Raw genomic sequence first — 14,210 nt, 5'->3', positions numbered from 1 at the left:
ACTTTTTCGGTGTCGATAGCAACTCAGACGACTTATCCGATACCGGCAGAAACTCCAGTGACTTTTTCGACACCGACAGCAAACTCCGCGCCACTTTTTGACACCAGTAATAACTCCAGCGATCACTGTAGTTTTATTTATTTTATTTTTTTAAAAAAAAAACATATAAAAAGAATTTTAATATTTTTTATGGTAATATAAATAATATATTCTAAAGTTTTTTATTTTAAATATCATTTTTTTCTTATTAAGTTTACTTACAATTTTTATATAAATTAAGTTTTTTATTACTATACTTATATAAATATCTCTATTTTAAATGAAAAAAATTCCTTATTTTTTTTTTTTTTGTCTCAACTTCTAAATTGAACCACACTGCATTAACGTCATGTGATTGTTACATCAATTAATTATTTAAAGAAATAAGTTGAGGAGTAATTTTTGTAATTTAATAATATTTATCTATTCTTTTATTAAAAAAAAAGAATATTTTTGTAAAAAAAAATATGGAGCAAAACTACAAAAGTAATAATTGAGGGAGACATATAGTATTTATTATTATAGAATTTAACCTCTGAAAATCACCAATAAAAATTAGAAAAAAGGAGAAAGAATAGTCCACATGTCCACTCACTCACATGTATAGTTAGTTCTCTCTCTCTCATTATGAGTTTCCAAAGTCAATGAAGGTCATCTATACTGTCTTAAAAATACATCTGCAAATTTTTGTTGTATACCAATTTTCTCAAGTCCTAAGGTTCATATCTCTAACTCTTTTTCTATTATTGTTCAAATATTATACTTGGTTATGCTTCATCCCTTTTTAATGTTGCTTACATAGTTGGTTTAATCTTAGAGTAATTGAGATTTTATATACAAGTTTACACATTATTCTATCCATATTTAACTTAAGGTTCTTCCAATAATTTTGGTTATTCTAATAGAATTTCTCTTATTTAATAACATCAAACAATTTCAAGAAAGATGAAGAATTTTTTACTGTGCCTAGCCTAGCTGTTGTGTGATCTTTATGGTGATTTTTACTATTTCCATCTGAAATTTGAAAATCCCTAAATTTTGTTCTGTTTTTTTTCTTTCTTTTACTTGATGCAGTTTATAATGGATATTACTGGTCCCTTGGTGGGGATTTTAGATTTAATATGTACACCCTTTGCAACAAGATTCCATTACTTTTACAATGTTGAGAAACTTGAGAAAGTTCTACTCAATGATTTGGGTATACTAAAAGAAAGAGAAAAAGACATCAAAGAGGAGATTGAGTGGGGAATAATGAACCATAGAAAGAAGCTAAGAAGTGAGGCACAGTTTTGGCTCAAACAAGTTGAGAGTTTAAGGATTGAAGTGAGTGACATTGATGAAAAGAGGAGATTCATCAAAGGATGTTATCCTAATTGTTATTCAAGGTATAAATTAGGAAGAAGTATAGTAGGAAAGATTAGACAAGTTAAAGAGCTTCAAGAGAGAGGAGCATTTGTGAATGGTTTGTTCATTGATTTAACATTCCCAGATAAAGGAAGAAGTCTTATACCGACATCATCATCGATTACAGAAACGATTCCATCGAAAGTTTTACATGAGATATGGGAGTGTTTAGTAGATGACAATGTGCATAAGATAGGTATATATGGCATGGGTGGTGTTGGAAAGACAACTATCATGATGCATTTAAACAATTTGCTTGGTGAGGATAAGATTTTCGATTTTGTCATTTGGGTTAATGCTTCGAAAAGCTTTGATTTGAAGAAGCTACAAACTGATGTGGCTAAGGGGATAGAGTTGGATTTCTTGGATGATGAAGATATGATTAGAAGATCAGCCTTGTTGTTTGAGCAATTGCAGAGAATCAAGAAATTTGTACTCATAATTGATGATTTGTGGTGTAAGTTTTGTTTAGAAGATGTTGGAATTCCACAACCAAGTAAAGAAAATGGTTGTAAAATAGTTTTCATTACTCGGCTTATGGAAGTATGTAGAGGTATGGAAACACACAAGGAAGTTAAAGTTGATGTCCTTTCTAAAGAGGTTGCTTGGAGATTGTTTGCTGATAAAGCAGGAATCCATACAATTAACTCTAGTGAGATACAAACTATAGCAAAGAAGATTTCAGAAGAATGTGGATGCCTTCCTTTAGCGATCATCACCGTGGGGCGAGCTATGAGAAGAACTGATGATGAAAGAGTTTGGATGAATGCATTGGAAGAACTGAAAAGCTCGAAAGCTGAGATTGAAGGTATGGAAGAAGATGTCTTTTCGCGTTTGAAGTTTAGCTATAATCACTTAAAGAATGAAAGATCTCGAGCTTGTTTCTTGTATTGTGCATTGTTTCCTGAGAAATCCAAGATTGATGTTGAATTGCTGGTGCAGTATTGGATGGCAGAAGGTTTGATAGACGAAGTAGGTAACCGAACGAATGAGATAAACAAAGGATATGCAATAGTAAAGGAACTCAAAGATGCATGTATGCTAGAGGGTATTGGAACAAGGTGGGTTAGAATGCATGATTTGGTGAGAGACATGGCTATTAGAATCACAAGTGAATGCCCTGTGTTCATGATAAGAGCTGGTCTTGGTTTGACAACATTTCCCAAGAATTGGAGGGATGATGTAGAGAGAGTTTCCCTAATGGAAAATAACATAAAAGTTGTTTGTGATGTTCCCAAAAGTACATGTTTATCAACTTTACTCCTGCATAGGAATCACTTTTTAGATAGTATTCCCAACTCATTCTTCTTAAACATGCCTAATCTTAAAGTTCTTAATCTTTCGGGAACTCTTATCGAATCGCTTCCTGATTCACTTTCTAGCTTACACAATCTTCGAGCGCTTCTCTTAAGTTCTTGTAACCTTAAGTTCTTACCTTCTCTAGCAATGCTCATAGAGCTAAGAGTGTTGGACCTTTCAAATACTTTGATTGAAATGTTGCCACATGATATTGGGACTTTGATCAATCTCAGACATCTTGATATCTCTTACACAGAAGATTTGGAAATCTTTCCTGCTGGACTTATCCCAAAGCTGTCTCGGCTTGAATATTTGACCATGTTTAGAAGCAACTGGAGCTGGTCAAAGGATTCACAAGAAACTGGAAGTGGAGTAGTTTTCGATGAGATCATCAAATCAACACAACTAACAAGTCTAGGTCTTACCTTTGAGGATTTAAACAGCTTCAATAGTTACATGAGATCAGGACATTGGCGAGAGCTGAAAAGCTACCATATTGGTGTAGGACTTTTGTCAAGCTTTTCGCCAATATCCAAAGAAGCTTGCAGCGTCGAAATTCAAGGCTGCAACCTCTCTAGTAGTAGTGGAAATTCCATTGAGATACCAGAAAACACTCAACAACTAGCATTACAGGGCTGTCATGATATAACTGTTCTGTCGAAATTGTCAAGCACATCAAACTTGGCTGGAGTCAATGAATGTTATGTTTCCACATGTAATAGGTTGGAGTATGTCATAACACCCGACGGGACTTATTTTTCGAATCTAAAGAGTTTAGTCCTCAGAAAACTCTATAGATTGAAAGCTATTTGCTATGGTGTTGTAGATGCTAATAATGTACTTTCCAGGCTCAAAATTCTGCATATTCACAACTGCAATAGTCTCAAAACTATACTGTCTACTGTATTTTCACAGTGCCTTGAGAATCTTGAAGAGATTGAGATATGGAATTGTCATTCCTTAGAAGAGATTATTGAAGAAGGGGAGTTAGAGTTAGATATTAATGTTGAAAATTCAGCTTCTCTATCTCTAATAAGACTCCCAAGATTAAAGAAAATGGATTTGTCTACTTTACCTGAGTTGAGAAGTATCTCCACAAGAGAACTTGCTTGTAATTCATTGATTTCTATTGATGTTTGGGACTGTGAGAAGCTAAAGAATCTTCCTTTCTCAGTGGACAACTTTCCAAGCTCTCTCAAGCACATTGGAGGAACCAAAAAGTGGTGGGATGAGTTGTGTTGGGAAGATGATCATCATAATCCTAGTCCCAAAACTTTCCTAGAGCCATTTTTCAAGGAAGACAGATTAGAAGAAGCAACCTAAAATCAGTCAATGGTTGATTATTACCTTCATGAGTGGTGAAAGAATGAAGAAAAAAAAGGAAACCAACTTCAGCATTTTGATTTATGAAGATGGGACTTGAAATTATGAATGCTGCTATGCTTAAGTCCTTCAAATGAGGAAGAAAGAGTTTCTGGTATACAATTAAACTGATGTTCTATTTTCTCATTCCATATATGTATATGTATATATTCAGTAATATCTATACAATTACATATGAGAAATTTGATTTTCTATACTTACATATACTTAATATTTTATTTCTAAACTAATACATATCACCATTGAAAATATATGACCACTTTATCTAAAACCCAAAAATAACCCTCTCAAATTTCCTATACTTTTTTTAGTGCAAAAACATAAAAAATAAAAAATAAAAAAAATTTGGTAGTCCGATGGTGGTCCGATGATCACCTGATGCTACTTTTATATGTACAAAAACATAAAAAAAAAAAATAAAATTGTAGCATATCTGGTCCGATGGTGGTCTGATGGGTGGACCGATGGTTCCGATGGGTGCCCCGATAGGTGGTCTGATGGGTGGCCCAATGGGTGGCCCGAAGGGTGGTCCGATGGTGTAAATGGGGGTGATGTAAATGTGGGTATTTTAGGGATATCATAAAAATTGTCATAACCTACAAATATTAGTTATTATTTGTTTAGAAAATCTTTTTTAACCAAATGTAAGCATAAAAAATCAAATTTCCCTTACATATTTATAGGCTATCACACCATTTACAAATACTAATAAGCCCTTACACTATTTTTATAGTATAACAATACATGTATTTTTTAATTCAGGTTCATAAAATTAAATTCTAATAGTGGTACTGGTCTAAATTTGAAACATATTAAAAGTTAGGTTAAATTTGACACAAAATATAAAATGAGTTAAATTTTATACTATAATAAATATTATTTTTTTTATTTATTTTTTTGTCACTCGTTAGTACCTTTAATGACTTTGTACATTTTATTTATATTTTTAATTGAATTTTTATATACTTTCAATGTATTTGCTGATTTTCTTTTTTACTTTTTATAAAAAATAAATTAATTTACCCCTAATTCATTAGAGTATAATTATATAATTTGGATTAAATATAACATTAACTCATTTTTGAGTCAAATTTAGTTCAAAATTTACACCATCTATTAAAGATGGTATAACTAGGACTCACGACTTACACACTCAATAAGAAAGAACTAGATAGTATAATTAAAAAAAATAAATAAAAAAGTCGTGCTATTGTAAATTTGTAAAATTTTATTAATAAGTCGTGTAAAAAAAAAAAAAGAAATATAAAATAATATTTATTAGAATACAATAATAAAAGTAATTTATAAATTCACAAATAATTAAAATAATTGGTTCCTACAATTTGGACAAGATGATTTTTGAAGTGATAACCATTTGTTAATACAAAAGACATGAAATGAGTGGGAGCAAGGTGTCTTGACAATTTCTTCTTCTTCCAAAAGTTCATCTAAACACACACTACACACTTCACTATTTTCCGAATTTTTAAGTACATTTTCAATACTTTTTTGAGGTGGCACTATTTGTTGATGAGGCAGAAATTCCGGCAAAGGCGAAATCTCTATCGACGGTAGCAAAGGCAATGGTGACGGTGGCAAAGACAATGGTGACGGTGGCGAAGATGGTGGCGAAGGCCTGTGAATCACAATACTTCTCCTTTCATTATTTAGTAACTCATGTGGCATCAAAAAACTCATTCTATTATTAAGTCTCACCATTATTTCAATTATACTAAAATCTCACGTATGATTTAATATTATATATATATAATAAACATTAGTTCTAATAGGATTAGGATTAATATAAAGAATATTAATCGGGTCGTTAGGAAATATTATTGTATGGTTTATATTTTAGTTTCCTAAATTCAAATAGGATTAGGATTAACAGTTTTTTTAAAATTTTACTAGAGTAAAATAAAAATGGTTTTTTTTTCCTCTTTTGAGTGGAATTTCTTTTATCTGATATTAGATTTGTTTTGACTACTTTTCTAATTAGAGTACTCCTATCATTTTACTGCAAAATTTTATGGCGCATCTCTTATTATTCAGCATAATTTTTTAGTCAATTTTTTTTATAATTGTGTACGTTGTAATTATTTAAAACATTTTACAAAATTTTGAGAAATTTAAAAAAATTTAACACGCTAAAAACAGGGTTCAAATAGCCTATTGCACACATGACTCTTTTATTTTATATGCGTGTGAAATAAATTTTTTGAACATTGTTTCTATATTGTAAATTATTCTGAATTTTTCAAAATTTTACAAGATATTTTAAATAGTTATAATATACACTACTATAAAAATAATTAATGGTTCATGCAATCTAGATCGAACAAAAATGAGGCTTCTTCCATATATATATCTTGGAAGAAGACTCTTCGATCTAGATTGCATGAACCATTAATTGTTAGAGAAATCAGAAGCAATTCTTCTAATGCTTTTTTTTAGCTAATTGTTACCAATTGTTTTATAAAAGTATCTTCAATAATAGAGTGCTATAAAAATGGTTTAAATATTTTTCAAGACAGTGTAAATCTCTAAACTGAACTGAAGTTCTATTTTCTCATTCCATATATATATATCCAGTAATATCTATACAATTACATATTTATAGGCTATCACACTATTTATAAATACTAATAAACCCTTACACTATTTTTATAGTATAACAGTATATGTATTTTTTAATTCATGTTGATAAAATTAAATTCTAATAGTGTTACATAAAGTGGTCTAAATTTGAAACATACTAAAAGTTAAGTTAAATTTGACACAAAATATAAGATGAGTTAAATTTTACACTACAATAAATATTATTTTTTTATTTATTCTTTTGTCACTCGTTAGTACCTTTAATGATTTTTTACATTTTATTTATATTTTTAATTGAATTTTTATATACTTTCAATGTATTTGCTGATTTTCTTTTTTATTTTTTATAAAAAATAAATTAATTTACCCCTAATTCATTAGAGTACAATTATAAAATTTAGGTTAAATATAATATTAATTCATTTTTGAGCTAAATTTAGTTCAAAATTTACACCATCAATTAAAGATGGTATAACTAGGACACTCAATAAGAAAGGACTAGACCATATAATTAAAAAAAAAAAATAAACAAGTTGAATCCATGCCATTGTAATTAAAATAATTGGTTCCTACAATTTGGACAAGATGATTTTTGAAGTGATAACCATTTGTTAATACAAAAGACATGAAATAAGTGGGAGCAAGGTGTCTTGACAATTTCTTCTTCTTCCAAAAGTTCATCTAAACACACACTACACACCTCACTATTTTCCGAATTTTCAAGTACATTTTCAATACTTTTTTGAGGTGGCACTATTTGTTGATGTGGCAAAAATTCCGGCAAAGGCGAAATCTCTATCGACGGTAGCAAAGGCAATGGTGACGGTGGCAAAGACAATGGTGACGGTGGCGAAGATGGTGGCGAAGGCCTGTGAATCACAGTACTTCTCCTTTCATTATTTAGCAACTCATGTGGCATCAAAAAACTCATTCTATTATTAAGTCTCACCATTATTTCAATTATACTAAAATCTCACGTATGATTTAATTATATATATATACAATAAACATTAGTTCTAATAGGATTAGGATTAATATAAAGAATATTAATCGGGTCGTTAGGAAATATTATTGTATGGTTTATATTTTGGCATTTTATATTTTAGTTTCCTAAATTCAAATATAAGATATCGGGAAATTTCCGTGTATTTATAATCAAATTAAATAATATTTTTTTTTAAAAAAAATAATAAAAAAGAATAATTAATCGTTCGTATATAATATACCTAAAGTCACACAAAGTCAAAGACTAAATTATTATTCTTTCTCACTCTTTTTTGTTTTTTTTTTTTTATCTTTTTTTAAACGAATACGAGTATTCTTGCTTTTAATTTAATAATTTTTATTTTATATGAAATATATATTTTTAATTATATTAATTTTTTATAATTTTTTTCTTCTAATTTATATTCTTAAAAATTAAACATATCAAATAAAAATAAATTATATTTTAAATACTATGACAAAAAAAAATTAAAATAAAAATTATATAAAATTTTGTTAAAAAAATATACATAATTTTAAAAAAATTATTAACATAAAATAAAAACAAGTTTTGAAATTAACACAAAATAATATAAGAAAAAATTCTTCAAAAAAATATTAAGAGTAATTTTTAAAAATTATTTTAAACTTGAAGCTTGTTTGGCTGTGTTTTCAGTTTTCAATTTTTAAAATTGTGTTTTTAAAAGTGAGAATAGAAAACAGTTTTTTGTCATTTTAAAAATTTAATGGTGTTTGACACAAATTTTTAAAACTGTTTTTAGATTTTTTCTTACGAAAAAAAAATCAATATTTTAGCACCATACCATGACATTAACCCATCCGGGTCTAGGTTCGGGTATGGTTTCGGGTCTAGGATCCGAGTATGAGAGCAAAATATAAAATATAATATGTTAGACAAAAAAAATTGTTTTTGAAAATCAAAAACAACATTTTTGATGTTTTCTGTTTTCTAGATTTTAAAACTCAATTTTTATAAAACAGTTTTTAAAAATTTTGGCCAAACGGCTCCTAATAGTTTTTAAAAACTGTTTTCAGTTTTAAAAAACAGAAAAAAGTTTTTAAACTGTAAAGCCAAATAGACTCTTAATTTCTTAAATATTAGAGTGTTTAATTTTCATATTAGGGTTTACTTATCATTTTAGAAGTCTCCTTTAAAAAAAATATTAAAAGTGATTTTTAAAAATTATGTTAAACCTATATTTATATGTAGGGGAATCACCCTATATATCTTAACTTTTTTTTTTTGTTCATTTTTACAATTTGGATTGATGCAATGATTTTTATGTGAGTTGCCATGTGATTTTGAGTTGCAATTTAAGTTGCTTTATTGGTTATTGGTTATGTGTGGGTTGCTATGTGGATTTTTGTAAAAATATATAAAAAAAAACTGTTTTAAAATGTAAAAATAAAAAATCCTTGAATTATCCGCTATATTATTTTTTAACTTTTTTTTTTTTTTCAAATTTACGATTTGGGTTGCTTCGGTGATTTCTCTGATAGTTTTTATGTGAGTTGGTATACGAATTTTGGTTGCGATTTAGGTTTCTCCATTAATTACTATAAAAATTTTTGTGTGAAATTTCATGAAAATGCAAAAAAAAAAAAAAAAAAGTTATTTTAAAATATAAAAATAAAAAAACTCCTTATATTTATTGGGTGCAAATAAAACTCCCAATAGAATAAAGAATCCTTATTTTAAAATAATAATAATAATAAAAAAATAAAATAAAAGCCCTTTTATACTTTTATTGATTTTTGTTTGCCCTAATATTAGCTTCACTTGGTGCCTGCACTTGTCTTCTCTTTCATCTCACTTTGTAGATCGCCGGCCACCCGCATCGGCTGTCCTTGTCGTCTCTCCACTTCTCTTCTCGCACCTCGCCATCTCCGACTCCCTTGCCCAGCTGCAGCGCCCTTAATAAGGTGGGATTCAATCTAAGTAAAATTTGGGGAAATAATGTTATCTAAACTTGGATATTCAATTCAAACCCAAAAAGAAATTTAAGGAAATTTGGTTTAAGCTGATTCATTCCGTTTCTCGTTTTGACTTGTGCTTTGCTTAGGTTTTTCTCAAGGCGAGGAAAGGGAATTTGTTGTTGAAAGACTTGAACTTTCGTTACGGAGTAATGGCTCACAGGTTGCTTCGAGATGTTGAGGCCGATGGTTGGGAACGATCGGATTTCCCCATAATCTGCGAGTCATGTCTCGGTGATAATCCTTACGTTCGTATGGTATGTGTATCTTTGATTTTACTACGAGCTTTAGGGTTTCTTTTTTTCATATTCATATCTTTGATGTTTAATGTTAATGAGACCATTGGCTTAAAATTAAAAAAGTACAAGTTTAGAATTCTGACTAAGCTATTTTGTAAATTGATTATCCAAACACTTTACACAGCAATTTTCATCAAGCAAAATAAGCTAAATCTTTTACTTATTCTATGTTTTTAGCTATCTCACATTCAATTACTTGTTTTATGTTATGTGAATCATAGTTTCTTTGTTCCTTATTATATGTGATTGTGGCAATGCCCAATAAGATTCGTGATTGTCCTTGCCGGAGCAGAATGGATTTCTTTAGAATGAGTTAGATTTAAGCCAATATCTGTTAAATCTTTATATAGTTATGTAATTTTTACTAATGCTGTTGGTTACATAATTCTTGAAATGCAGACAAAAGCAAATTATGACAAGGAGTGCAAGATTTGTACACGACCGTTCACAGTTTTCAGATGGAGACCGGGTCGGGATGCAAGATTTAAGAAATCAGAGATTTGCCAGACTTGCAGTAAAGTGAAAAACGTTTGTCAAGTTTGCCTTTTGGATTTGGAGTACGGTTTACCAGTTCAAGTTCGAGATACTGCACTTTCTATTAATTCTAATGAGGCCATTCCCAAGAGTGATGTAAATAGAGAGTTTTTTGCTGAAGAGCACGATCGCAAGGTTTGTTTAAATTTACTTTTATTTAATTGCAGTAAACAACAATGTTGAAACTAAGAAAGAAATATGAAGTAAATTTACACACTTATGATATCCATTTTCTTTTTTCTTTCTTTTCACTTTTTAATCATGGTTTTCTTAAGCACTATATTGTTCCAGAAGATTTGATTCCTGAGATCATCTGGATTGTTCCTATTTATGTATGTTTTGATGAGAGGATTAAGCTGATTAATGCAATCTCGTTGATAATTGTAGCTTGAAGAGAGAAACAAACTATATGTGTACTGTTTAGTCTATTTTATTGCTTGTGGTATCTTTGTTGGAATTGCTAATCATGAAGATGGATGCAGCCACTTATGTACCTTTTTTCATTAATTGTTGATTGGTTCTTAAATGCAGGCTAGAGCTGGTTTAGATTATGAATCTTCTTATGGGAAGGTGCGAGCAAATGACACTATTTTGAAGCTTCAAAGAACAACACCTTATTACAAGAGGAATCGAGCCCATGTCTGCAGTTTCTACATTCGTGGTGAATGCACTAGGGGTGCTGAGTGTCCTTACAGGCACGAGATGCCGATAACTGGGGAGCTGTCGCAGCAAAATATAAAAGATCGATACTATGGGTATGTCCAATAGTAAATAATTTTCAATTCAATTATTAATGACTAATTTTTGTGATGCCTTTCTCTCCTTTTTTCTACTTGTCTACCTCTGTGTTTTTTTTGGTGCCAAGAACTTTTTTGCTATAGCTAATCTACTAGGTAATTCATGTTTTGAATGCCAAAAATGTTTGTCTATCTCTGTTGCTGATATTATTCCTCATTCGGTTATTGGTCTTTCATGTCAAAAGCAAGAGAGTGTTTCTAGTTAATCTCTTATCTGCATGGTGAAGGGATCACTTATGTTAATTGCTATTCCTATTAGTTTACCGCAAGACAATTTGCTCTTTTTTCATCTTCTATTGAAATCATTGTATTAGAAAGTCATAAGTTGATGTGTGCTAGTTGCTAGTTTCTTTGCTTGGTGCAGTCAAGGTTTAATAGCTCAATGATGCACAGCTTCTAATAAGCCTGAGGTGGCAATCCTAGACCTGAACTTTGATAAAAGAAAACTTGTTAAAAGTCATCCAGAAATTATAAAGAAATAGCAAATACATTAGAATAAAAGACTTAATGATTACCATTCATAAAAACACAGTTTCAGAACAAGAAAATTGCCTACCAGTAGTTCATACTACAAACTAAAGTTAACAAAACCAAAAATCCTAATTGTAGAGTAGAACTTATAAACGTTGCAGATAATTTGTAACTTGATAGTTTGTCTACATGTTATTTATCTAAACTACTTTTAGTTGATGATTGTAATGTTAACTTGTAACTTATTTTTCAATGTGAACAGAGTCAATGATCCTGTAGCACAGAAGCTTCTCAACAAGGCTGGAGAGATGCCGTCTTTGGAACCACCACAGGATGAGAGCATCAGAACTCTCTATGTGGGCGGGCTTGATGCAAGAGTCACTGAGCAGGATTTAAGAGACAACTTTTATGCTCATGGGGAGATCGAATCCGTTCGGATGGTACTACAACGAGCATGTGCCTTTGTGACCTACACAACTAGAGAAGGCGCAGAGAAGGCTGCTGATGAGCTCTCTAACAAACTGGTAATTAAGGGTTTGAGGTTGAAGCTTATGTGGGGTAGGCCACAAGCACCCAAACCAGAGAACGATGCCTCCGACGAAGCAAGACAACAGGCAGCAGTAGCTCACAGCGGGTTATTACCTCGAGCTGTGATATCACAACAGCAGTTTCAATCTCAAGACCAAACTGCACCAATGTACTACAACATCCCTCCCCCTTCTCAGCCAGAGCGAAACTTTTATCCATCAATGGACCCTCAGAGAATGGGTGCTGTTGTTTCCTCTCAAGAGGGTGGTCCTAGTGGATCCTCAGGTTCAGGTGAAAACAAATCACAAGAAAAGGCGCCGCAACATGGGCAACATTTTGCTTACCATCCTAGGCCTCCGCAACACGGTCAGTATCCTCAGCAATATTATCCACCATATGGTGGGTATATGCATCCACCACCACCGTCAGGTCCACCGCCACCACCGTATCAGCAGTACCCTGCACCACCTCATCATTCCGCAATGCCACCACGACAACCCCCTCCTCCAGGGAACCAGCAGCAGTATCAGCATTCTGCCGCTTCAGCCTCTGCTCCAGCAGGATCTGTAGCGTCGGGTTCCAACCCTCCAGGGTCATCTGTTAGTGCTCCTCCTCCGACATCATCATCTGAGCAATAAAACTTACATCTTCTTTTTCTGGATTGTTGTTTTATAGCATACTCTATTTTTGCTTATTAGCTCACTCTTAATTGGCTTTGTCTTTTAAATTGTGAAGGTCTATGTATTCAATTTCTTACTTACTACTTTCCTCAAAAAAAAAAAAAATTTCTTACTTACTACATCCACAAATCTTAATGATTATGGTGTTTAGCTGATTATATCAATTAGATGATGTTCATTTCTTTTTTTTATATAAATAATTTGACCAAACTCCTTGAACTTATAATAGTCTCAAAACTATACTGTCTACTGTATTTTTAGTAGTGCCTTGAGAATCTTGAAGAGGTTGAGATATGGAATTGTCATTCCTTAGAAGAGATTATTGAAGAAGAGGATTTAGAGTTAGATATTAATGTTGAAAATTCAACTTCTCTATCTCTAATAAGACTCCCAAGATTAAAGAAAATGGATTTGTCTACTTTACCTGAGTTGATAATTGTATCTCCACAAAAGAACTTGCTTCAGTCAAATCATTGGTTATTAACTTCATGAGTGGTGAAAGAATGAAGAAATTTCATCTGATTGGGCAAAAAAAAGCAACCAACTTGGAACTAGAAGAATATTGCTATGTTAAGTTATTATTATCATGAAACTTTTTTATTTGGTTAAGTCCATCAAATGAGAAAGGTGGAAACTTTTTCATTTGGTATACCTGTTATCCTATTTTCTTAAAGGGCTGTTTGGTGTAAGAGTTTCACTTGAAGATTTTTAATTGAGATCATTAATTTAAAGAGTTTGAGATTAACTCAAAAATAAATTAGGGCTTACTTAGTCGTAAATTTTTTACTAAATTTATAGCAAATAGAAGTTCGAGTTTACATTCTTAAGAGTATATATTTTGTCATTATTATTCATTCTTTGCACAGTAAGAAATTCAGTCCCTTATCTATATTCTGACTATTTTGTTATTTATTTTTAAGATAAAATTGTATAAACATATAATAATCAGTAGCTAGATCATGTACTATTACAATATATCAAATAAAAATATGTCGTTTATTTTTTTTTAATTTTTTTTCATTCATATTTTCTTGTTGAAATACACGCAATTTCTTATAATTATTAATTTACTTTTATTATTTTTTAATATTTAAAAATTAAAAATAATTAGACCAATAAAATACTGCCATGTCATAGATCTTCTGTGAGATTTAACAGCCAATCCGTACCAAATCAATCTATATAGCTAACTATTGATA

General features: G+C 30.8%; 2 protein-coding genes across 2 annotated transcripts; both read left to right on the top strand.

Moving 5' to 3' along the window:
- Window positions 1–529: 529 nt before the first annotated feature.
- LOC115698259 (probable disease resistance protein At4g27220) lies at window positions 530–4,321 on the top strand. Its single transcript, XM_030625464.2, has 2 exons — window positions 530–757; window positions 1,114–4,321. Exon 2 carries the CDS (start codon window positions 1,120–1,122, stop codon window positions 4,063–4,065), a length of 2,946 nt encoding a protein of 981 aa, XP_030481324.2. The 5' UTR covers window positions 530–757; window positions 1,114–1,119; the 3' UTR covers window positions 4,066–4,321.
- A 5,106-nt stretch (window positions 4,322–9,427) lies between these two features.
- Window positions 9,428–13,195, top strand: LOC115697421 (zinc finger CCCH domain-containing protein 40). The gene is made up of 5 exons (XM_030624416.2): window positions 9,428–9,651; window positions 9,792–9,959; window positions 10,401–10,670; window positions 11,067–11,290; window positions 12,066–13,195. The coding sequence occupies exons 2-5, from the start codon at window positions 9,855–9,857 to the stop codon at window positions 12,967–12,969; spliced, it is 1,503 nt and encodes a 500-aa protein (XP_030480276.2). The 5' UTR covers window positions 9,428–9,651; window positions 9,792–9,854; the 3' UTR covers window positions 12,970–13,195.
- Window positions 13,196–14,210: the final 1,015 nt, after the last annotated feature.

This window comes from Cannabis sativa, chromosome 7 (assembly GCF_029168945.1).
Source record: "Cannabis sativa cultivar Pink pepper isolate KNU-18-1 chromosome 7, ASM2916894v1, whole genome shotgun sequence".
Taxonomy (NCBI): domain Eukaryota; kingdom Viridiplantae; phylum Streptophyta; class Magnoliopsida; order Rosales; family Cannabaceae; genus Cannabis; species Cannabis sativa.
The sequence above is the reverse complement of the archived record's forward strand: the minus strand, read 5'-3'. Positions and strand labels throughout refer to the sequence as shown.

Excerpts from the sequence above, each read along its gene's own strand:
- LOC115698259 (XM_030625464.2), top strand. The coding sequence starts at position 1,120 with ATGGATATTACTGGTCCCTTGGTGGGGATTTTAGATTTAATATGTACA.
- LOC115697421 (XM_030624416.2), top strand. The coding sequence starts at position 9,855 with ATGGCTCACAGGTTGCTTCGAGATGTTGAGGCCGATGGTTGGGAACGA. Across the intron at positions 10,671-11,066 it reads CTGAAGAGCACGATCGCAAG|GCTAGAGCTGGTTTAGATTA; the intron begins GTTTGTTTAAAT and ends TCTTAAATGCAG. Across the intron at positions 11,291-12,065 it reads ATAAAAGATCGATACTATGG|AGTCAATGATCCTGTAGCAC; the intron begins GTATGTCCAATA and ends CAATGTGAACAG.